Raw genomic sequence first — 25,669 nt, forward strand, 5'->3', positions numbered from 1 at the left:
CTGCTGGTCCTGACTCCTCCTGTTAGCCTTGAATCATCCTGTTGGCCCTCATTCGTCCTGCTGGTCCTGACTCGTCATGCTGGTCTTGACTCCTCCTGTTAGCCTTGAATCATCCTGTTGGCCCTCATTCGTCCTGCTGGTCCTGACTCGTCCTGCTGGTCCTGACTCGTCCTGTTGGTCCTGATTCGTCCTGTTGGTCATGAGTCGTCCTGTTGGTCATGAGTCGTTCTGTTGGTCCTGACTCGTCATGCTGGTCCTGACTCGTCCTGCTGGTCCTGACTCGTCCTGCTGGTCCTGACTCGTCCTGTTGGTCCTGACTCGTCCTGATCTGATGCCTTGTAAAATAATGGAGGACTCATTTGTTGTTTCGAATTGTTTTAACTCTAAATCCTCGTTTATATGATACTTTAAACATAGTTATTAATAACGTTCTTCTTTTCCTTGAAGGAACACGTAAAATGTCCCTTGTTCTTGTGCAGCACAATTAAAAGTGAAAGCGTTCATTAATTATTTATAATTCGCTATTTGGGGAATTCGGTATAAAGTGATTCAGAATCGTTGAAATTGCTCTTTAAAATTACAGAATGTGTGTTTTATTTCCTCAAACTGATGGTTTTAATACCCTTCCTAATTTTGACTGATTTTGTAAGAAGAGAGTTAAAATTTGAGGAGGTGTAGCGGTTGTACCGTCAAACCGGACGTCAACGGCGGTATACGGGAGGTTTAACGGGAAGAAGACGAGTAAGAAGAAGAAGAAGCGCCTCTTGAGGAAGAAGAAGACGCAGAGGAAGAAGAAGCCTGTAGTACAAGAAGAAGAAGAAGAAGAAGTAGAAGAAGAAGACGCGACCAGTGGTTTATTTGATAACCAGAGCATTCCACGAAGCTCCTCCGTTGGCGTTATATCAGTAAAGCGACAAACACTTATCGGTGAGTTATTCACATTTCCACTGCAGGATTGGTTAATTTGGTCTGGTAATCCTTAATTTTATCATCACCTACATCGTGCGTCACGACGCACATTGCGTGTCATCCTGACACGGTACGCAAATTTTGGCGGGAAACCATGTCTGCAGTTGGCCTGGTCATCCGGGTGAAACAAAATCCCGGAATCGAAGGTTTTTATTTTATCACATGTTCAAATTGTAATCCCTGGTGTTCATTGTAGTTATAAACTCGGCGTTTTGTAGTTTCAACGACTGTGTGCACGATGCAAGGTTTGATTCCATAATCGTAGTAGGAATAGTAATTGTAGTAATAGCAGTAGTAATATTAACTAGTCATGTAACGATCTGAAACAGTAATGCAAAGGTCGCTGCATGTACGAGCTGTTGGGTTTGAATGCTCCCACCTCAGGTGTGTGTGTGTGTGTGTGTGTGTGTGTGTGTGTGTGTGTGTGTGTGTGTGTGTGTGTGTGTGTGTGTGTGTGTGTGTGTGTGTGTGTGTGTGTGTGTGTGTGTGTGTGTGTGTGTGTGTGTGTGTGTGTGTGTGTGTGGAGAAGAGGAGAGAAAAATTCACAAACATTGGCAGATTATTGTGACATTTCATTGGATTTTAACCCTGTGCCTTCATGGAGTTTGTTTCTTAAACCCAGCTTCGTAGACCCCTTACCAATCTTGTGAGTCCTCAAGATCTCCCTTGTTTCTTGTTCACCTTCTCCTTTTGATATTTATCTATAAAGTATGTATTTGAAGGACATCTTCACAGACAGATCATTTCCTCACTCTCAGCTATGAAGGATTCATGACCTGCGTGCACGATGATGGGGGATCTAACAATGCTGATTGAGTTGAACCTTTGTATCAATACATTTGTGCTTTAATGAAACTGTACATACATATGAAGAACATGTTTTCTGATGTCATTCCAGGTTCATTCTGCCAGAAACCATGAGCGAACAGAAAAACAACCATTCCACTGAAAATAAAGCACCTCCTCCATATACACCAGCAGTTTATGGACAACAAGGATATTATGATGGTGGTCAACAATGGGCATCTTACAACTACGGTCCTGTACCAACGGGATATCCTCCGATGATGCATCCTCCGACGATGCATCCTCCAGGCTTCCAGCCTGAACCTTGCTGGCCTAATCCAGGGCTTGTTCCAACAGCCCCTCCACCAGCCATGGCTTATCCACAGCCTCATCCACCTGCGGGCTATCCTTTCCCTGAAGCACCAAACATAGTGAGCCAACAAGTGGTTTCCATTGCTCAACACCACCATCCTGTTCAAATGGAGGAACCCAAAGATTATATGGCATGGTCCATTTTCAGTCTCTTGTGCTGCAACTTCATGTGTGGAGTTCCAGCCATCATTTTCTCCTGTCTCGTAAGTTCTCACCATCAGAAGTGTTTGTTGTGATAAAACAGAATTATTGTATATAGCCAGGGGCTCCAAAATAGAAGTAGGTTTGGTTAGAAATCGGGGGATGGGGTGGAGGGGGTTGAACTTCCAAACTTTAGACCCTGAGTAGAGGATAAATAGGGTTTCTGAGGCAGCCATTCAAATGAATGGGGGAAAAGGGAAAAACTTTCTCACTTAAGCCCCAAAAGCCCAAAATAGGAGACTGATTTTCTCCCCCTTCCATACAAGCAAATGTAAAATTCAGACTAACTGATTAAAACACTTCTTTCCTTTCATATTTTCATTCCACTCAAAGAGCGAACCAATGAATATTTGTCCATGTTCTACTTTAGGGAATAAATTAATTTTCCAATTACATTCATCACCATCGAGTATATTCACAAATATTACTTTGGAACTTAGTTCTTGGTTGAAATTTTTTTGTTGAGCAGAAATGAAATGATAAACTTCTCTTAATGCTCTTATTTGACCACCTCCTGAGCCACATATCATTTTGAGATTGTAGTAAATTTTTTTTCCATTGTTTAATTGATAACCATCAAAGTTTTTAGTCCATTCAAGGATATTAATTTTTTTATTTACATCCTCCAACGTATTTGTAATTAAATTTATCCGCTTATTTGTTTTATCTACTTTTACCCCAGTTATTTCTTCAATAAGACTTATTTGATATTTCTCACATTCTTTATGTTTTCCATTTAAATACCAAGACTGATGACATCTCCACTCTTTGGTTTGGTTATTGCTTGGTTCTTTCATTTATAAATCAGTAACAGGTGGCGGTAGCCTGTTAAAATTCCCAACCCAATATCTTAACACTCATACTTGTAACCATAAGGGAGACTATTGATTCCATTCTCTAAAATATATCTTTCATCATCAAAAGCTCCTAATGCTTTCTTATTTATCTCCTGTATATAATTGATGTTTATAACTTCTTATTGTATTCATTTTTCTGTACTTTTCCTTCTTTAAGGTTAAATGTGTCAGGTCAGGTTCGATCTGTGACCTGCTACAGGTACCATGTAAACCTGTACTAACCTGTTCCATGGTCGGGTTGTCGGCGACTAAACCGTCTCCCCCACCAGGTTTTCTGGTGAGGAGGGTGTTTGGATATGGACACCCAGCAGGATTAAAAACAAAACCTGTCAAAGGGCGGAGGAGCTCCTTGTGAGCCAACGGCCATCCATATCTAGTGCCCAACTGTGTCTGCGGACGTCCTCCTGCAGTTGGGTTACTTCTTATTAGGAGGTTGGTGGCAGGATTTGCACTCCAGCCACCGTAAAACGCTTCATTCCGCAAAACGCAAAAACGCAAAAAAATCTGAAAACCCACTCCGTGGGAGTACCTCCTGTGCAGCTTCCCTTCGCAGGGCAGCTCACCGGATGATGGGATTGGGGCAAAGCCTTCGGGACCCCCAATCTTTGATAGGAGGGAAACCACGGGGTAACATCCCTGGGTCAGATTGCGGGAGAGTGTGTCGGAGTGGTGCTGAGGTGTCGTCCACCAGACGGCGGTCTCCTTGGGTTAACCTGAGGCGGTCCCTTCGGGTGGGTGCCTGGAATGTCCTATCCCTAAGAGAGGATGATCACCTGTCTCTGTTATCATCTGAGCTCAAGCGTTTGGACATCGGGATTGCAGCTCTCTCTGAGGTTCGGAGACCGGATTGCGGCGAGATAATGGTGGGTGGTTACACCTACTATTGGTCTGGTCGCTCTGATGGTTACCATACCCAAGGAGTTGCTGTAGCTGTGTCCAATAAGCTGACCCCAATGATAATTGAGGTAACACCGGTCAACGAGCGTATTATGAGATTAAGGATTCGTCACTCCTTGGGTGTCATTTCCCTGGTCTCTATTTATGCTCCGACTGAGGCGAGTGATCTTACCGTGAAGGATGCATTCTACGCCACACTCGAGTCTGTGGTTGATCAGTGCCCCAGACGAGATACACTTCTAGTCTTGGGGGATTTCAATGCATCGACTGGAACTGATAGGGATGGTTATGAGGTGTGTGTTGGTCCCCATGGGTCAGGAACTATGAACCAGAATAGCACTAAGTTCCTTGACTTTGCAAGAAGTCATGGACTTAGGGTGGCTGGTTCATGGTTTCAGCGCCCGCAAGCTCATCGCTGGACTTGGTATTCCAACGCTGGCGGTGTGGCAAAGGAGATTGACCATGTCCTCATTGACGGTCGTTGGAGGATGATCCAGAACTGCAGGGTCTACCGGAGTGCTCAGTTCCTCAATACTGACCACAGGCTTGTTGTAGCAACTCTAAAGCTGCACCTTAAATCCTGGAGAATGGTACCATCTCAGCCTAGGCTGGATGTTGCCAAGCTCAGGGATGAGAGAGTAGCTGAGGAGTTTGCGAACAGGCTGAGTGGACACTTGGGGCCTCTGGGTGCTTTGGGGGGTCCTGAAGAGTTGTGGAGCACCTTCAAGACCACCGTCCTTGATGTTGCCGGTGGATGCCTTGGAGTTCACCGCAGGGCAAAGAAGAATTTTGTCTCTCAAGTGACACTGGATACCATTGACCAGAGTCGCAGGGCCAGGCTGAATGGCAGAGCTGAGCTGTTCAGGGAGCTGAGGCGTAAAACTGTACGTGCACTGAGGGTGGACAAGGAGGCCTATGTGCGAGGAATCTGTGAGGGGGTAGAGCATCACCTGTGGACAGGTGATTCTCGTCCCGCTTACAGGGGAATTCGCGCATTACGTTCATCCAAGCCCATCCCTCGGAGCACTGCAGTTCGAGCAGAGAGTGGTAGGCTCTTGACAGAGGAGTCTGAAGTGAAGGCCCGCTGGGCCGGTTACTTTGAGCGGTTGTACCAGGCTGATCCCCCAGCTGTCGAGTTGGACGTCAAGGGTGTTACAATCCCTGTTGCTGACCCTCGAATCAACTGTGGTCCACCATCGCTTGTGGAAACACGGGCTGCGGTGAACCAGTTGAAACGGGGCAAAGCTCCAGGGATCTGTGGCATCCATGCTGAACTTCTCAAGGCTGGTGGAAATGCTGCACTCGCGTCGTTGCATGCAGTTTTGTGCTCTGCCTGGAACACAGGCATCATCCCAACTGACTGGAAGAGGGGCCTTGTTGTCCCTCTCTGGAAAGGGAAGGGTGATCGCCAAGACTGCAACAACTACCGAGGGGTGACGCTGCTCTCAGTGCCGGGCAAGGTCTTTGCTCGGATAATTCTTGATAGGGTTCGCCACCATCTGCTTGAGCACCAGCGTCCAGAGCAGTCAGGCTTTACACCAAAGAGGTCAACGATTGACCGTATCCTTGCTCTTCGTGTCCTCATTGAACGCAGACGAGAGTTTCGGCAGGGGCTGCTTGCAGCCTATGTTGATCTCTGTAAAGCGTTCGATTCAGTGAATCGGGATGTCCTCTGGAGGATTCTTGGTCTTCGCGGGGTGCCACCGAAACTGATCGATCTGATGTCTGAACTCTACTCTGGTACTGAGAGTGCTGTGAAGTGTGGTGGTACCGCCTCTGACTTATTTCCAGTTGTTACTGGAGTTCGTCAGGGATGTGTACTTGCCCCCACACTTTTCAGCACTTGTATGGACTGGATTTTTGGGAGGATGTCGGAGAGATCAAGTTGCGGTGCATCGTTTGGCAATGTCAAGATCTCGGACCTTGATTTTGCAGATGATGCAGTCATCTTTGCGGAGACTTTAGACATCCTCTTGGGGGCCCTCGAGGTGCTGAATGAGGAGTCGGAGCCGTTGGGATTACGGATTTCTTGGGTCAAAACAAAGATCCAGGCTTTCGGTGACATCTTGGATGCTGCTGTCCTGTCTGTGTCTGTTTGTGGTGAGGATGTTGAGGTCGTGGATAGATTCACTTACCTTGGCAGTGATATTCATGTCTCCGCAGGTTGTGAGCCGGAGGTCAATAGACGTCTGGGTCGGGCCTGGGGAGTCATGGATTCACTGGATCATGGGGTGTGGTGCTGCCGGTACCTGTGCGGGAGGACGAAAGTCCGAGTCTTCAGGTCCTTGGTACTTCCAGTCTTGCTCTATGGGTGCGAGACTTGGACTTTGACCAAGGATCTGAGACGGAGACTTAATTCCTTTGGTACCAGGTCTCTTCGGAGAATCCTTGGCTATCGCTGGTCGGATTTTGTGTCCAACGAGCGGTTGCTGAGAGAGACTCGGATGAGATTTGTTACCTGCATAGTCCGTGAGCGTCAGCTGCGGCTGTATGGACATGTGGCTCGTTTTCCTGACGCTGATCCTGCTCACCAGATTCTCTCAGCGAGGGAGTCTCATGAGTGGAGGAGGCCAGTGGGCCGACCACGTGCCTCATGGTTGCAGCAGGTTGACCATCATCTCAAGGAGATGGGGATGGGCCTGGCATCTGCCTGGGGGATGGCCAGACGGAGGCCCCTGGAGTACCGGCGGAAAGTGGATGCAGCGACGCGCTGTTCTGGCACATGCTCCCATACCTGACCTGAAGGTTAAACAGTTGTAATGATGTTTGAAGTTTATTGTTTCCTTTATTATATTTTTCTTTATTCCCTTTAGCTTCTTATCACACCTTTCAATGTTATTATTATCAATATATGTAAAAGCATAAGACTTTGATCTCAATCCTATAAATTCACTCATGACCTTCCCACCCAAGTCATCTTTAAACTTACCAATAACCTTTTTATTCTTTGATGAAAACAACACATCACCTGACTTATTACTTGTATCATATATATCAATATTATCAATCATATCCTCATATACATCACTTGTCTTGATTTCTAATATAAAACTATCTGTATCCTTGTATAACAATGACACATTATCCTTATACTTTGATTTTATATTACTAGTGCCTGCCCGTACGTGCAAAAAAAAAAACTTTAAAACCGCTTGCCATAAACAACAACCACACAGGCCGTTCCTTCGCTCTCGCATGCCCATACGTGCGTGGCTGTACGTGCAAAAAACCCCAAAAACTTTCAAACCACGTGCCAGAAACAACAAACTCATAGGCCGTTCCTTCGCTCTCGCGTGCCCGTACGTGCGTGACCGTACGTGCAAACAAAAAAAAACTTTCAAACAACCACACAGGCCGTTCCTTTGCTCTCGTAAACGACAACTGGATTGGGGCATTGTGTTTATCTATGATTACGCATAAGAAATCGAGAAATTATTAGAATACAGTGAGTCATCACTATCCGCAAGTCCGTACGTTGTAACCCGTAATAGGGAACGCGCTCTAACTTGTCCATAACTTGGGAACCACTTGTCCAATTCATTTCAAACCTTGAAAAGGCAAACAAACAGATTGCTGGAATTATAGATATAAGATAGATACTGTGGGTGCAAAACGCCAAGCAACGTGTCCTGTCATTGGTAACTGAGGATCTCTTCCCCAACGGCCACGCCTACGCAGCAACGTGTCCTGTAATTGGTTTGGTAAATAAATGGCCATAACTTGGGAACCACCTGTCCGATTAATATCACACCTTGAAAAGGCACATACTCAGGTCCCCAGCAATATACCTGGCAAGTTTCAATTAGATCGGACCAGTGGTTGTCGAGAAACAGCAGTCACAGACACACAGAGATTGCTGGAATTATAGATAGATAATCAGGAAGATATTTGTTATTTGCTTTAGCATATCTCTTGGAATATACTTGATATATTCCTCCTCTTTTAGCCTTCTCTATCATTAAAAGTATATCTATATCACTGATTAATTCCAAATTTTGTTTTGTCATTTTTAACATAGCACTCCATGCCAAACCCAGGGCTGTGTAATAGTCAACGGGGTCTAATCCATAAGAATTTTTATTATGACAGACTGTTCTTAAAGTTTCAAACACATCAGCCAATAACAATACATCAGTTTTAAGATACAAAACATGATATTCTCCAAGATTCTTTATATTAAACTTCTCCCAAACCTTTTTGGCTTGTGTATAATCTCTATCGGAAATACGAGTTTTATTCAACTTGCCATAGAAACTTTCCCTTGAAGGAAGTTGTGTTTCTTTAAACTTCTCAAATAAATCCATATAGTCATACGGATATATTCCCTTTTGTGATAAGAGATCAATCTCTTCTTGATTTGAGAAATGTGATTTTATATTTGCCAAGTTTTTTTTTATTTGATGCTAAGTTAGAAAATGGACTTGCCATAAACTTGTACGTGTCAAGAAATCTGATATGGGTTATGGGGGATGTATGAATTGTTTTTGTGAATGAGATGTATTTTTGATCTGTGTTTAGGCTCTGTCACACCTTGACGTTTTAGCCAGCGTATGGCAAGGTATCAAAATGTATGTAAAATGCTGGCGTACGCTGCACTATTGATGTTTTTTTCCAGTTTTGGACGTATTCATAACGAGTTGGACGTATGCATAACGTATTAATAACTTGCACAGAACATTTCGATAACATATAGATAATTTATATCAACTAATGCTGAGCGTGTTGTCGGCGTTCACAACCTATGCCTAACGATAGTCTAACTTATGCATAGCGCACGGCAGCGTATCGCCGACGATCATGTGGCGTAGGCTATTAATAGGCTGCGGCTCGACGATTCAAATCATAACCGCACTAGACATCGAAGTGTCAAGCCACTGTCACACCTTGACGTTTTAGCCAGCGTATGCCGACGTATGAAAAATTTACTGAATACGCTGGCACACGTCGAATACGTTATGGGTAAGTTTTGTATACGTTAAGAGCACGCTGAAGCACACTGGCATACGTCGTAGTACGCCGAGTACGTCGACAAATTTTCAGCAAGTTGAAAATTTTTCGACGTATGCCAGCGTATGACACACGTTCCGCATACGCTGGCCATAAGTTGTAGGCACGTTACGCGGTCGTTGACACACGTTATTTGTAAGTTACTCATAAGTCGAAACACGTTGAGGTAATGGTTAGCGTCAGTGTTCCAAATTCCCTGTTTTTTTTGTTTTGTTTTGTTTTTTTCTTCGGTATGATGGTGATGTTGACACTTCGATTTCTGGTGCGGCTATGATTTAAATCGTTGAGCGGCAGCCTATTAATTATATTATATTATAACCGCACTAGAAATCGAAGTGTCAACATCACCGTCATACTGAAGAAAAAAAACCCCAAAGAAACAAACCAGGGAGTCTGGAACACTGACGCTAAACATTACCTCGACGTGTTTCGACTTATGAGTAACTTCCAAGTAACGTGTGTCGACGTGTGTCAACGATCGCGTAACGTGCCTCCAACTTATGGCCAGTGTATGCGGAACGTGAGTCATACGCTGGCATACGTCGAAAAATTTCAAGCATGGAAAATTTGTCCAACAGCTCGGCGTACTACGACGTATGCCAGCGTGCTACGACGTATGTCAGCGTGCTCTTTACGTATACAAAACTTACCCATACGTATTCGACGTGTGCCAGCATTTTCGACAAATTTTTCATACGTCTGCATACGCTGGCTAAGTCGTCAAGGTGTGACAGGGCCTTTAGGAATGGCAGAAATATCTCCAGATGTCTTTGAAAGTTCATTTATAAATAGATGTGTGTCATAGTGAGCGTTGTTGTGAAGAAAGACAGGAATAAAGTTTGGAGGCTTGTAATTAAGATTACAACGGGAATGAGCTGGACCTCTATTTACCAGTAAGATGGCAGTGATCCCCAACCTTGACCTCTCCCTCAATTTTCTCCTCACAAATATGACAGATACTGTTCTTTATAAATTCCTTTTTCTCTCCCTTTGTTAATGGCATTGGTTTGTAAGTTTTAACCATTATTTCTCTTAGTCTTATAGTCTTTTTACAATCATCTTACAAACTCCACTGAGGCATCTTCTCCTCTATAAAGTTCAAACTTGTTGTATTTATCACCAATAGATGATTTGATATAATAACATAAACCACAAGGAGTATGTTTTTGATATTTATTTGTGTATGATTGATTTGGATTTGGAGAAACGGTATCTATCTTTTCAAGGATACTTTCAAAATCAGCATATAGGTGAAGCACATGTAAGTGGTTACCACTGTTTCAAAAATGTCAAAAAATGAAGTCTGTTCCATTGCCTTCTCACTACATTTTCCTGAATGTATAAGTCTAACTGAGTTCAGAACAAAAAACCGTATAGCTTACTTACATATATATACCAAAATATGATGCTTTGAAGAAGGGGTACCTATTCTGGTGGTTTTGCGAGTTTTCAATGAAATTACCTAATTTGACTTTTTTTCATAAAATTTTCAAACCAGAGGTGTTCAACGCAAGCTCAGTTCTTAAAACTGTCAATTACCATGATTTGCATTGAGTTTTCATATCAACATTATACGAGACGGGCAGAGGCTGCTATTCCGATAAGTTATTTGTCTGTCCAGAAACTGGGTCAAAATTGGTCAGAACGGGTCAGGCTATCTTTTAGACCCTAATTGTCTTTTGTGGACAATGTTTAGAAGCTTACGTAAACAAACCCGGAAGTATGACGTCAAAACCCGGAAGTAACATAATTTATCTGACTTTCCGGCCAGTTTCTGGCGTTCCTATTCCCAAAATAAAAAATATATTAATTTGTCACTTTTAATTGTTTATAAGCGTCAAATTAGACACATCTAAAGGTATGAAAACGGACTTTTCATTTTTTTCAGCTTCCCTCAACTGCCTAGTATCATAGTCTCTAGGATTGGTCACTAGAGACTAGTTGGTCTACCTTAAATGGGTGTGGATATGTCCCTGAATTGGGAGAAAATTACCCAAATAATTTTTTTTTCTTTTTTGGCAAAATAAATGAAGGTCATAGTATGTAACTTATTCTAGCAACTCATCTAATAATCAAAATACCAATTTCTGGGATTATTACGAAATAATACGTACCTTTTTTTTATTACTGCTCTATTCAGTGGCTGTCAGATGCTGAAAAGCACTAAAAGAGAGAAGATTTATCGAACAAATTCTTGGATGTAAATTTTCAATTCAATCAATTCTGGGAGTAACAAAAAGCTCTCTAAATTCTCCAAAACTGTTTTAACTGCCTTCTAAATTAATAAAATATTTTTTTTAATACCTGGAAAAATATTTAAACTTTTTTAAAAGATAATTAATTTTTTTTATCAAATTCAAAAAAGTGTGACGTGCAGTCGGACAAAAAATGCAAAATTGCTCTAAACCAAAGCCATGCATGTTTTCAATATTTTTTTTTAATACTATTATATCTATATCACTGTGCCCCATTTGTAAATATATTTTAGTGAAAATAATCTGATGCACAGAAGAATAAAAGCATTTTTTTTAAACGTGACGTGCAGTCGGACATTTGGGTTGGAAAGTTCGGTCAAGCCGCTGTAATTAAGTATCCACCCGGATCATCTCTTTTTTTTTTTTTTACATTGATTATTGGGAATAAGTTGAATAATTTAAGACACGTAAATATGAGTTATTGATAAACTAGTCATTTTGATAGAGGATTTCATAGTCCCAGGCTCTAAAAGGGCAAGAAAAAAAGAAAAAAATATGCCAGAATGTGCATATATCATGCGAATCCACCACTGACCGACACAAATGCTGATTTTCTCAGACGGTGGGTGACAACCTTTTGATTAGATGAGAAATTTCATATGGAATGTTTTATATGTTGTATTTTTGCATGGTCTAATATATGTCATATTTTAAGGTGAAACAAGAAAAAAGGCCAATACTGGGCATGTATATTCAATAAAAATCCTCTAGATTCATTAAAATACATCATAGACCCATGAACATATATATTTTAAGGTCCTATGGAACACTGTCTGCAATGAACCAAATTTCATGACCAGTAGTAGTCTTTGTGACTTTCAAAAATGTCACTCAAGTCAGGGTTGCCCTAAAATAGGGGTGGTAACCACTTGTATGCGCTTAGCCTATATCACAGACGGATGTTTTCGAGATTTGTTAAAATCTTTGAATGATATGTTTGAACCTGCTTTTGATAAATTGATTACGGTTGATTTATGATGGCTACAATATTTCGAATGTTGATATAATCATTCTTTTGTGTGAAAGGAGTTGAGACATCTCTTACAAGGATACGTTTTACATTTTCTCTTATATAGTTGTGATTTGGTTAATCTTGATAAATTGTTGATGAAAGCATAATGTGATTTTTTCCTTTGAAGTAAAGTAGAGAAGTCAATGTGTGTTTCATCATTTTTATAGTTATTTGAAATTTTAAATATCTGAACTTTGTTTGTATCCATTAATCCATATACAGTAAAACCCCACTCTCTGAACACCCCGCATATGAACGCGTTTTTGGCCAGTCCCAAATTTTTAGATAGGAAATCCTGTACATAGTCCCCCCCGATAATCTGAACACCCCGCATATGAACATGCTTTTTACCAGTCCCAAACCAGTTTTTACCCTGCACTGTGAATGCTACTCCAACCTTTGAAGGCATCAGTGCGAAACATGGCCATTGTTCAGCTGTGGCTGCATGGCAAACGCCATACAAACAAACGCCGTTGCTAATTACCACCCATCGCACAGTTCGTTTTACTGGACGCAATGGCATGGATAGAAAATGCAGCGGGGTGTGAAGAGATACAGTGACTTCATTAGAACCTGTTTCTAAATTAATCAATGGTAATCAACCAATAAGAATTACAATTTCGTCCAATCAGCAGAGGCCACCCCTGAGGGAGGGGCACAAGAAGGCCCTGCACACCTCCTTTTCCATCAATCTTCACTTGCTATTGAAGTTCACGCAGTACGATACACCAAAATGCCGAAAACGCGTCACGATCTGCCGTTGGAAGATAAACTCCGTCTGGTAAAGGAAGCGGAATCCAAGTTGCAACGCAAACTCGCTGCTGATTTCGGAATTTCGCTGGGCGCAGTGAACGGTATTTTACGTCTTAAAGAGTCGATATTGAAGGAATTCGAAGACGGGGCCCTATCTTCACGAAGTTGACGAAAAGGAGGCAGTTTCGTAGACATTGACAACCGTGTGCACACATGGTTCCATGCTGCTCGTTCAAAGAGGATCCCTGTCAGCGGACCTATGGTAAAAGCGAAGGCCTTATAAATCGCGACTGCCATTGGTGAGGTGGATTTCAAGGCATCCAACGGCTGGCTTGCCCAATTTCAAGCTCGAAACAAGATCTCGGTACATGCAGTTAGCGGCGAGAGTGGTGGCATTGATCAGACGACAGTAGAGTGGAAAACGCATCTGCCACAGCTATGCGACGGTTTCAAGCCACAAGACATTTTTAAGGCTGACGAGACTGGCCTCTTCTTCCGCGCTCTACCCAAAAGGTCGCTGGTGGAAAAAGGAGACTCCTGTCATGGTATAAAGTCGCCAAAGGATCGAATAACGCTGCTGTTGTGCGCTAGTATGACTGGTGAGAAACTTAAACCACTCGCCATCGGCAACGCAGTGAAACCACGTTGCTTTCGTAACATCAAAGTCGATTCCCTCTCTGTGTCATGAACAGCAAACAAACGAGCGTGGATGACCTCGGCGTTGTTCGTTGAATGGTTGAAAGCGCTGGACAAGAAGATGCGAAACCAACGGCGGAGGATTCTTCTCTTCCTAGACAATGCGCCGTCTCATCCAATGGGTGTGACGCTGACGAACGTGACCGTAAAGTTCTTGCCTCCGAACGTTACGGCGGTCTTGCAGCCCCTTGACCAAGGCGTGATAAGCAACCTGAAGCGTCTTTTCAAACAACGGCTACTCCGGCACGTGTTATCGAAGATCGATACCGCTTCAAACATAAACGAAATCTTGAAGAGCGTCAATGTTCTCCATGCTGTTCAGTGGAGCAGCAATGCATGGGATCAAGTCCAGCCGATGACTATTACCAAGTGCTTCGTCAAGTGCGGATCTATCGAATACAGATGACGCGTCCATAGTCGGTTGATACCCTAATCCCCGATAATGTGAACACCCCGCATATGAACGCATTTTCGTCCAGTCCCAGAAGTGTTCAGAATAGCGGGGTTTTACTGTACATACATTAACAGATAGATTATTCATTTTCTCAAATTTAGGAATATCTCTCAATGACATTGGAAACTTTAAATCTTTAACCTTTAATGTATTCTCATATTTCTTATAATGTTCAACCCTTTCAGGATTCCATTGTGGAGGATGTAAGTGAGCAAGAACAGACCATAGAAAACATTTATTATTTTTGTTTTAAATATTAACAACTGCTTTCTTAAGTTTTATCTCTTTTGGTAAATCAATATAAGAAGAAGCTTGAAGAGGATCTGATTTTAAGATGTGTATATCTAAAAAGATTATTTTTGTAATAGCAATCCACTACCTACTCCAGTGTTATCAACATCTTGTTCTTGTCTCTGGAGTTCATCGTAAACATCACATCTTACAAAATCTTGAAATGATGAGATAAAGTGAGCGTTTGTCCTCGTATAGGGAGTAGTTTCATCTCTCTGTCTTACCATATTCAATTTTACTCCCATATAAAACTTAAAAGTTTTCATTTCACTTAATGTGTTTTTAATTATCGTTTCAATACTTTGTTTAACCATATCAACAGCTTCAATGATTGAAGATGGTCCAGGGTCTTGAAAGCGAAACAATCTTATTTTTATATGTCCTTTAAATGCCCTATCAGTGTTTTCAATGGAGAATTTAGTGGCACCTTCCCTTTCTTCATTGTTCTTGTGTTTGCATGATTGAAGGTGTTTATTATAATTTTTTTTAAAGAATATCATTATCACATCTATCACAATGTTTTGTTTCTTGGTCAAGTGGAGATATTTGTCTGAAAAGATTGAATGTGTTTGTTGGTTTGAAGGTGTTTTTAAAACATTTATATTCATGATTACAAACATCGCAGTACGTTGCATTCACCATATTTATATAGCAAAACTTTGCTTAAAATAAAATTTTCTTGATGAAAATTTAGTTTCATTTATCAGTGAATCTTTGCTTAAAACCATTTTATCCTCCAATTTTTTTTCACTTAATAAATACAATGTATCAAGACATAAAAGACAAGTTTCAATCAATCTCTTCATTTGTAAAAGATACTGAGAAATATGTTGAGGATGTAAAATTGAATAAAGATAAATATAACAACTATTGTATAAAAACAATTATGGTGAATAATATGAGTTCTTCAATTTCCTTCAGTGAAAGGGCTTTTAGTATATCTGGAAGAACATCAATTAAAGTAGCTCCAACAAAAGTTTCTCCTCTCCTTCTGGCAATATATTCAAAACTAGAAAAAGCAATGAAACAAGAAAAAGTATCAAAAAAGAAAAACCTCATGGATGAAGCTTTAGAAAGAAAAGGTTTGTTAGTCCCTTCGAGTCCCATCGAGGGTGTGAATACTCAGTAGTTTGCCACGTGGGCCTCTAGGTATTTTGAAGTTTGGCAGATAACCCTGTCCCACGTGGTTGATTTATTGACGATTCACAGTCCTGTAAGGGACCCGTACCTTTCGGAGTTTTCCGAAAGGTACGATCTAGATTCTCGGTGTTCGGTAGAGTCGACCCTACTGCTCCACCTAGCGGTCGTGCTCGCAACTGACGCCTGACTCCACAACAGTATGAGGGTGATAACACATCTTTCCTTACAATGGAAGAAACTGAACGTATTAGAGAAATGTTCAAAGGATTGTTGATATATATATATATATATATATATATATATATATATATATATATATATATATATATATATATATATATATATATATATATATATATATATATAATTCACGATTGTCATTTTCAAGGTAATATCAACACAAGATATTTTATAAATAAAATAATGGATTATCTTGAAATTAAACCCGAACTTTGGATAAAATATAGAGTTTCTAAAAAAGCCAATAATAAATTAAATAACCTGTTTTCCAAATATATAAATGAATGATGATTTTTTTACCCATTTGGGAAAATAAGATAAAATTTAACAACCATTAAAGTCTTCCAAATTCATTAAGATGCCTCATAGTTGGTTCAAGCGGGTGTGGAAAAATCTGCTTACTTTTAAAGATGCTCATTCCTCCCAAGTTTTAGGATTATGATGATAATTTAATAATTTTCACAAAGTTGAGTTTTCAACCTAAGTATCAACTACTCTCACAAGGTTTTAATGCTGGTCTTCAAAAAGAAGATATAATCGGTTTATTTAAACTTCAAAACAAACTAAATTATTACAATATTGAAGATATAATACAACTATTTTGTGATACACAGAGATATAAAAAGAAATCAAAACCAATAACTTGTATTCTTAGTGATAATACGGATGATATACCTTCTCCCCAAGATTTGGATAAAGCAAAAAAGAACCTCGTTATCTTTGATGATTGTGTTAATGAGAGAAACCAAACGGTAATGGATAGCTACTACACAAGAGGGAGACATTCTTCTTGTAATTGTATTTATCTTTGTCAATCATACTTTCAACTCCCTCATCGCTCAACAACAAACTATGCTAATACTTTTATTTTATTCAAGTTAAATTCAATAGATATAAACAATTTTTGGAGAGACAATTGTTCTACATTATGTAGTAAAAAGGAATTTGGGGATTGTATGAAGCACATGACTAAAAAATATAAATATATTGTTGTGAAACAAGATGAGATATCAAGGGATATATTTTTAATTTTATAAACAATTACATATATAAATGACAACTATTATTATAAATCTTGTGGGTAAATCTGCTTCTGGAAAAAAACTTTCATAAATCAAGGTTCTTGTATAGTACAAATGAGAATATTGTAAATTTGCTTAAAAAGCACCATGTAGTTCGTATTGTATCAATAACAACTAGAGCAATAAGACCAGGAGAAGTAGAAGGTAAAGATTATTACTATATTTCAGTAGAGGAATATATGCGATTGAGGAATGAAGGTCAAATATTTGAGGAGGTTTCTCTTGGTACAACAAAATATTTACATTGTAAGAGTGAGTTAAAGAAACTAAAATCTGGTGGTCTTGGGATATTAGAAACAAATCCAGAAGGAATGAGACAAATTATTAAACATCTGAGTGGTAATGGGGTTAAGATTTTATCATTCGGTTTTGATGTTGATGAAGAAACTCAACGCAAACGTATGAAAAGCAGAGATACAAGTATTTGTGAAGAAGAAATTACAACTCGTATTAATGTTAATAAAGATTTTGATAAAATATCTAAAGAAAAGGATTTATTTGAACACATCTACTTTAATGATGAAGAAAAGGAAAATTTCCCTGTTGATCTTTACAATTCATTAAATGATATTTTCCAATAAATAAATGGATGCGAAAGAAAGAGCAAGAAGATTTAAGGAGCATCAAGAGTTGGTTTCAAAAGTTGTAAAACAACAGGAAGACATAAAGAAGAAACGCAGACAGAAACTAACAGGTGAAGAAGCATTTGAAAGAAAACAAGAGAAAATTTTTAAACCACTTTTAAAAACCTCCCAAGAATAAATTATAGATGCTTCCACAGTTCCCACAATAGAATATACTCCAAAAAACTTCAAATGTTAAAATATTTCAGTCAAATGACTGAGAAAGAATTCGAGCATATAGGAGAATTAGAAAATGATGATGAAGGATTATTTCAACAACTGAAAGAGATTAATAAACCCCCTGATTATGTTGTGAATGCTCTTCAAAACAATGAATATTCAGCGGATTCAAAAATCATAGCAGATCTCATTCCAACAGAACAACCAGCAATATTTCATCTTGCTAAAGAAAAGGTATTGATATTTTATGATGAATTAAGGTTCTTGAGTTCTGCTCAACCCCCCGTTAAATTAACCCCCAGATTAATGTTTCTTCTCACAAAAGATGGAAGACAAGGTTCAACTGTGAGAGATGAATCAAAGTATTTTGATAAACCATTGGATATGAAAAATAATGATGATAGAGTATATATTGATCTGCTGGACTCTCTTAATTATAGGGTTAGTCTTTCTGGTAAAAGTAGGAGGAATGAGAAGGAGAAACACATTATTCAGGCTTTAAGTATCTTGGTTCAGGTGTTTCCAAAAGTGGAAAGGCGGTTGGCCCAGATGGTATACCAGTGGAGGCATGGAAGTGCTTAGGAGAGATGGCAGTGGGGTTGTTAACCAGATTGTTTAATAAAGTCTTGGAAAGTGAGAGGATGCCGGAGGAGTGGAGATTAAGTGTACTGGTTCCGATTTTCAAGAATAAGGGTGATGTGCAGAGCTGTGGAAATTACAGAGGGATAAAGTTGTTAAGCCACACCATGAAGTTGTGGGAAAGAGTAGTGGAAGCTCGGTTGAGAGGAGAGGTGATGATCTGTGAGCAGCAATATGGGTTTATGCCAGGAAAGAGCATGAAGCTCGGTTGCCAGGAAAGAGAATGTTGATGGAGAAGTATAGGGAAGGCCAGAAAGAGTTACATTGTGTGTTTGTGGATTTAGAGAAAGCTTATGATAGGGTGCCAAGAGAGGAGTTGTGGTATTGTATGAGGAAGTCGGGAGTGGTGGAGAAGTATGTGAGGATCGTGCAGGATATGTATGAGGACAGTGTGACAGCGGTGAGGTGTGCGGTAGGAATGACGGACCGGTTTAAGGTTAAAGTGGGATTGCACCAAGGATCGACTCTGAGCCCTTTCCTGTTTGCAATGGTGATGGACAGGTTGACGGACGAGATCAGACTGGAGTCTCCATGGACCATGATGTTCGCGGATGACATCATGATCTGTAGGGAGAGTAGGGAGCAGGCTGAATCGAGCCTTGAGAGGTGGAGGTACGCACTGGAGAAAAGGGGAATGTTAGTCAGTAGGAGTAAGACGGAGTACATGTGCGTAAATGAGAGGGAGGGTGGTGGTATGGTGCAGTTGCAAGGAGTTGAGGTGGGGAAGGTGGATTGGTTTAAATACTTGGGATCAACTGTCCAAAGTAACGGAGAGTGTGGGAGAGAAGTGAAAAAGAGAGTGCAGGCAGGATGGAGTGGGTGGAGAAGAGTTGCAGGAGTGATTTGTGACAGAAGGGTAGCTGCAAGAGTGAAGGGGAAAGTATACAAGACGGTAGTGAGACCAGCTATGTTGTATGGTTTGGAGGTGGTGGCGCTAACAAAAAGACAGGAAGCAGAGCTGGAGGTGGCAGAGTTAAAGATGCTGCGATTCTCGTTGGGAGTGACGAGGATGGATAGGATAAGAAATGAGTGTATTAGAGGGACAGCGCAGGTAGGACGGTTTGGAGACAAAGTGAGAGAGGCGAGATTGAGATGGTTTGGACATGTGCACAGGAGGGAAACGGAGTATGTCGGGAGAAGGATGTTGAAGATGGAGCTGCCAGGCAGGCGGAGAAGAGGAAGGCCAAAGAAGAGGTTCATGGATGCGGTGAGGGCGGACATGCGGGTGGTTGGAGTGTCAATGGAAGATGTGGAGGATAGAGCAAAATGGAGACAGTTGGTCCGCTGTGTCGACCCCTAACGGGAGCAAGCCGAAAGAGGAAGAAGAAGAAGAGTATATATTGATCTGCTGGACTCTCTTAATTATAGGGTTAGTCTTTCTGGTAAAAGTAGGAGGAATGAGAAGGAGAAACACATTATTCAGGCTTTAAGTATCTTGGTTCAGGTGTTAGTTTTCTTCCAAATGACCCATCACAATTAGTTGAAAGACTGTTATTGCTGTTAGGTAGTAAGAAGGCTGGAAATAATTGTTTAATGAAGCATCAGCCATTTTAGACCAGTTGATGAACATGAAAATAATTAAGAAATGTCAATACAAAGACATTTTATCTCGTATTGAATCAGATGAGAAGCACAATCCTAAGTTTTAATTTCACAACAAGCGACCACACATCTTCATTCCCATACCCACGACAACTTGACGCAACAAAAGAATATGAGGCGTCTTTATTGTCCATGGAAACTTATAATACCTTATTTAATATCGCCGAGAAAAATGACACATTTAGTTATAATCTGGGAAGTGGATACAAAACGATAACAGTTTCACCCGGAGCATGTGACATTTCTCAAATATCTTCCGAAATTGCATGTCTTGTGAAAGAACAGGGTGATGAACCAAAAAATATTGTTATAGATATTCAAAAACATACTTCAAAATCAACAATTAATCTTAAAAATAACTACAAGGTTGATTTCACAATTGATTATTTATTTATAGAGTTATTTGGTTTCTTTTCAAAAAAGATTGAAACTAATGGGATGTTTTACAGTGATAATGTTATTCAAATATCCTCAGGCATAAATTAGGTATTAATTCACTGTGATTTGATTGATGGCGCTGAAAATAATGGAATAAGAACAAATACCATATTTTCATTCAGTGCATACTCAACCCCAATTGGTTATAAATTCAATATGGAACCCAAAAATCTGGTTTATCTAACTGTGCAGGAAAAACCATATACAGAGTAAATTTTAGGATAACCGACCAAGATAATCGCATGATTTCTTTTAATGGAGAAATTATATCCATCAGAATTCACCGACGTGAAGTTTTCCAATAAATAAATACGATGATTATTGTGAGGAAACACGAGTTGGGAAAATATAAAATAATTACAGGGGATGGGATGTTCCTTTCCCCATACTACAATGGTGAAGGTATGTATCTTGGTAGAGGATACTATAAACCTAAGAGACAAAGGGGTGTCGGACATCAATTTAGAAAAAAAGGAGATGGGATAATTCTTACTCTAATGGGTATAGGTTCAACTATTCTTAAACATAAAGACCTAATTGGTTCAACTGCTTCTGCTGTGGGAAATGTAGTGGGTGCTATAAAGAGTATAAAAGATGCCCAAAAGGAATCTCATAAATTACAAGCAATAAAATAAATTAAGAAAGGCAAAACTCAGTTGTCTCCCCAAGAATGACAGAAAATAATTCAAATACTTGGGTCAGGGTTTCAAAAGTTTTTACATCTTTTTTTCCTAAATAAATACAAGTATGGAAGCAATTGATAGTATCTATGATTTGGATGATACCATTGTCATCTCGAACTCTAAAAACTAAACTAAACCAAGATTATTAACATTGTTTTCCTTGGTGTGATTGTCTTTAATTAAAGTTTTACATTTTTTTTTCTTAATTAAATGGAGGAGAGAGTGAAGACATTTCTAAGGATTCTTTATGTTTTAAAAATTAAGATTCAAATGTGCATGTTGGAAACTAAAAAAGTTTTCGCATTTTGTAGGAATTTTTCTCATAAATAAATGAGTTATTGTCTCAAATGTAAAAATAAAACTAATACTAAAAATCTCGTTCATAGCATGCAACATTCAAATGAGGTATTAAATAAAGTCCAAATCCCATACTGAAGCCCGCAATATTGTTGTGAACGTAAAAAGGAGTCTTTTAAGAGTTATGGACTCCCAACAGGCAAAAAGGTCTGTTCGTTCACAAAATTTGCAAAAAGGCCCACACTTCAGACTAAAAGGTAAGATTGCAACCAAAAGTCAAATTCTTCCTCAGGAATAAAGTTGGTATATTGATCTTGTACACATTGTCAACATTAAAGAGTTGGACACCCCCACCCCAACACCCCCTCCATTATCAAGTATCTTATGGAGCCCCTGATAGTACCAAGTTGATGTGCTTTCTACACTAATGTGATATTTTTACCATCAGGTTGCTTCAAATCGACATGCCCCGGAAGCGAAGCCTTATTCCAAAACTGCCTTGTGGCTGAACATCATTTCCTTAAGCCTTGGTGTTATCACATGGGGATGTGGTATTATTTTGGTTAGTATATCTTTTACCAAACCTTTCCACTGAGAGATAATTACTGAGCTCAGCATCTTGTGCATGAGGTCTTGGTTCTGGACGGTCTGAGCAGTGGAGGTGAGAATTCTACGGGTGCCCCTTTTTGTCTTCCTTTCAACCAGCACAGTGGCAGGAAAGAAAGGAACTACACATGTATCATTTCCCACAATTGTTTTCACATAAATAATGATAATTAAACAGGCATAATAGTAATAAATAAAGGGGACAAATCCGACAGAGGCCTTTCATCAAAGCTGCAGAACCTTCATCACCAGCTGGGCAAGAGGATGCCTGAAGGCCGACAAGGCCATTAAACCTCTCTCTCCTTTCTTTATGGCACAGTTCTTTTATCCATCCCTCGCTTAGTTATCTTAACCCCTCACATCGTTACTCCATCATCCTATGTTTGTTCTAAAGGTTTACGGCCCTCTAATTGGGTTTAAAGATTGTAATTCTTGGTTCAGCTGCTCGAGATAGCTGGGTGATAGCTGATGTGGTTGGGGAAGAAGAGCGGTCATGCTTGTATTTTCGATCCATAATATCTGATGCATCATCGTCATGGCTAGTCCACCATCCCACCCACAATAATGGGACCAAGGTTTGCAGAGAGTAGGGGGGGGGGGTTGTAGGTAGAGTGTGATGGGTGAGATGGGGCCAATCGGGTGGGGGGAGAGATTGTGGTGGGGTGGTTGGGGTGCGTTAGATGTTCAAAGCGATCTGGATCATTGTTCTGATCTTTTCATTGGGGACACTAATTATCAGGTCAAAATAATCCTTTCCTATGAGAGTATGTGTACACTTCGGGGTGTATGACGTTATACAGTGCACGTACAGTGTGCACACATCATTGATCACATCTGTCCACCACATCAATGTCACGTGGAGTGTTCAAAATATTCTCGGAAAGGGATACTCACGATAAAGTGAAAGAAATGTCACATTCATTATTTCCCAGTTTATAAATACATTTATTAGTACATTCATACTTTTCCTCAATCTACTCATCATATATACTTTTATATTGGAAAGGATAACTACCTTGGCATGTCTTCGACTGCTGTGATTTGTGAATATCCAGTTGTTGAATTTTCTCATTTAATTATTACATTTCCCATCTTCTTTCTTTGCCTTTTCATCCTGGGGGGGGGGGGGGGCTCCTTTGCTTGGTTGTGTGATTGAGCCTTCTCCTTGAGGTGTTAATAAATAAACACCCGTTATATCATGTAAAACATGTTAACATGATGTGATTTTTTTTTTCATCGATTTGAATCGATTCATTTAACGTTCATCGTTTTGAATTTCCGTTCACAGTTTGAAAGACTATCTATCCGAGGAGGCCATGCATGTTTTGGTTTATATAATAATTCTCTTTTATATCATATGAACACTTTCTATGAACAGTTGATATTTTACATTTTTATCATTTTATTTGTGTAGTGATAATCACTTTCATGGAATGAATAGTTTTCACTTTCCCACTTCTGCCTATATCCGACCAATGCAGTAACACCGTCATGTGCAAATATGTTCGACATGGAAGCCTTTGTGACTTGGCAATAAATGTTACTTTTCTACTCTGAATACACAATGTTTGTTTATTAACCTCTGCCCACGAAGATGGACAGAGGTTACTGTTTTCACCCCTGTCTGTCTGTTTGTTTGTTTGTTTGTTTGTTTGTGAACAGTATTACGGAAAAACTCCGACGGATTTCAACAAAACTTGGTGGGGGGATTAGGTATGGTCCAAGGATCATGCCATTAGATTTTGGACTTGGTCCAAATTCCAATATGGCCGCTATGGCGGCCATTTTAAAATAATATTTGAATTTTTGTTTTTGCATTTCTACATGTTTTAAGTGATTTCCAACCCCCCCACCAAAAAAAAAAAATTGTTAGAGAAAAAACAATTTTGCAACTTTTTTTTTCAACAAAATTTCGTTTTTTTTTTTTTTTTTTTTTTTTTGCATTTCCACATGCTATAAGTGATTCCCAACAAAAAAACATGCCAAAATTATAATTGCGGCTGATTTTGGAACTTCAGGTGGATATACCCACGTAAAATCAATTTCTGTCTCAAGGAATCTAGTTATGACGAATGAATTGAGTATGTAAAAGGGAAAGTTGCAAACTATAACTCTGAGCACTGTTGACGTCAAATTGAATGAATAGGATATCAGGTTCACTTGAGTGACCCAGCAATATTGGCGGCGGAGGTTTTGCACTCTACCGAGTGCTCCCACTCGAGTTTCTACTGTGTCCTTTAAAAGGCTCGTTCAGGAACTTGTCTTGTACAGACAAATCAAGATTGTGTTGTCAGGATTTAAACCCCGACAGAGATGCCTGCTGAACAAACAGAATGCATTGCGATCAGGTTTTGCCACCTGGATTGGACGACTATCCGATTACAACAGGACCAATCACCAAGGCTGCCCTAAAACAACCAAGCCATCCTGTCCTACCCTCCTCCTCCCATCCCCTGCACCCAAAGCCTCCTTCGCTCCAACCTGACTGATATTTCCATACAGGTTGCCACTGACAAACCACACATAATCTTCTGAACAGAAACTTTACTCCTTCAAGATGTCCGACTCCTTCGTTTCTCTCCCTGGTTACTCACTCCTCCGGTATGATAGATCTGAGCCTTGTCCTGGTGGAGAAGTTGCTCTCTTCATCAAAAACTCTATTCCTCACTCTCTTTGTACTGCCCTCATCTACACCCCCAGGAATACCTTTGGCTCCGGCTTCCCATCCTCTCCCACGTCTTGTTACCTCCTTGTAACTCTGTTTCTGGTGTATGTTCCCCCTCCATCCCCTCCCTTACCTGAAATGTCTGCACAGCTGACACTGCACATGAAAAGGCTGAATGCCTCAACTCTGTGTTTGCTTCAAAATATTGTGGCCAAACCCATCACTTTCTGTACCTACCCTATCCAGTTGCACCCAACTGTTCCTGGATTATGTGTCCTTTTTTCCAAATAAGGTGGACAGCTTGCTGGAAAACCTCGACTCAGATTCTGCAACCGGTCCAAACGGCATCAGCCCACGTATCCAAAAAACCTGCTCTGCTGCTCTTGCTCACCCTCTCTCTGTTCTATTCACCCTCTCATTTGCTCAAGGTCATCGACCATCTTCTTGGAAATCAGCAAACATTACTGCCCTGCATAAAAAGGTGCAAAAACAGATCCCTGTAACTACAGAACACTCAGCCTTCTCCCAATCATCAGCAAGGTTATGGAATCCATCATCGCTTCCAACATTAAATCTTCTCCAATGGCTTGATTTCTGATTAATTAATTTGGATTCAGATCAGGTGAAGGAGGTTATGTTTTCACCCCTTTCTGTCTGTTTGTTTGTGTGCAGGATATCTCAAAAATTGTTAACGGATCTGGATGAAATTTGTTGGGCAGGTTGAGTGTGTGACAAATACGAACTGATTAGACTTTGGTGAAGATCCGGATCCGGATCTGGCTACTATAATTTTTAAGTGATTCTTCACCATTGAAAGATAGGGCCAAAAATGATATATAGCACGATATCTCAAAAATTTTTGGACGGATTTGGATGAAACTTGGTGGACATGGTTGGGTGTGTGATCACAATGAATTGATTTGA

The 25,669-nt window shown here is 40.2% G+C and overlaps 1 protein-coding gene across 3 annotated transcripts; it reads left to right on the top strand.

Annotated features, from left to right (window-relative positions):
• Nucleotides 1–774: 774 nt before the first annotated feature.
• LOC147012404 (uncharacterized) lies at nucleotides 775–23,645 on the top strand. 3 transcript variants are annotated; one of them, XM_085856516.1, is made up of 3 exons: nucleotides 775–927; nucleotides 1,868–2,330; nucleotides 21,923–23,645. In XM_085856516.1, exons 2-3 carry the CDS (start codon nucleotides 1,887–1,889, stop codon nucleotides 22,067–22,069), a joined length of 591 nt encoding a protein of 196 aa, XP_085712642.1. In that variant the 5' UTR covers nucleotides 775–927; nucleotides 1,868–1,886; the 3' UTR covers nucleotides 22,070–23,645. The 3 variants fall into 3 exon arrangements, with proteins under 3 accessions (XP_085712642.1, XP_085712640.1, XP_085712641.1); XM_085856514.1 differs by lacking the exon at nucleotides 775–927 and adding an exon at nucleotides 966–1,115; XM_085856515.1 differs by lacking the exon at nucleotides 775–927 and adding an exon at nucleotides 1,040–1,214.
• The last annotated feature ends 2,024 nt before the right edge of the window (nucleotides 23,646–25,669 follow it).

The sequence above is a fragment of the Eptatretus burgeri genome, chromosome 15 (assembly GCF_056783735.1).
Source record: "Eptatretus burgeri isolate ZD-2024b chromosome 15, Ebu_testis_v1, whole genome shotgun sequence".
Taxonomy (NCBI): domain Eukaryota; kingdom Metazoa; phylum Chordata; class Myxini; order Myxiniformes; family Myxinidae; genus Eptatretus; species Eptatretus burgeri.

Coding starts and splice junctions, on each gene's coding strand:
- LOC147012404 (XM_085856516.1), top strand. CDS start 1,887: ATGAGCGAACAGAAAAACAACCATTCCACTGAAAATAAAGCACCTCCT. Junction 2,331..21,922: donor CCATCATTTTCTCCTGTCTC/GTAAGTTCTCAC, acceptor TTTTACCATCAG/GTTGCTTCAAATCGACATGC.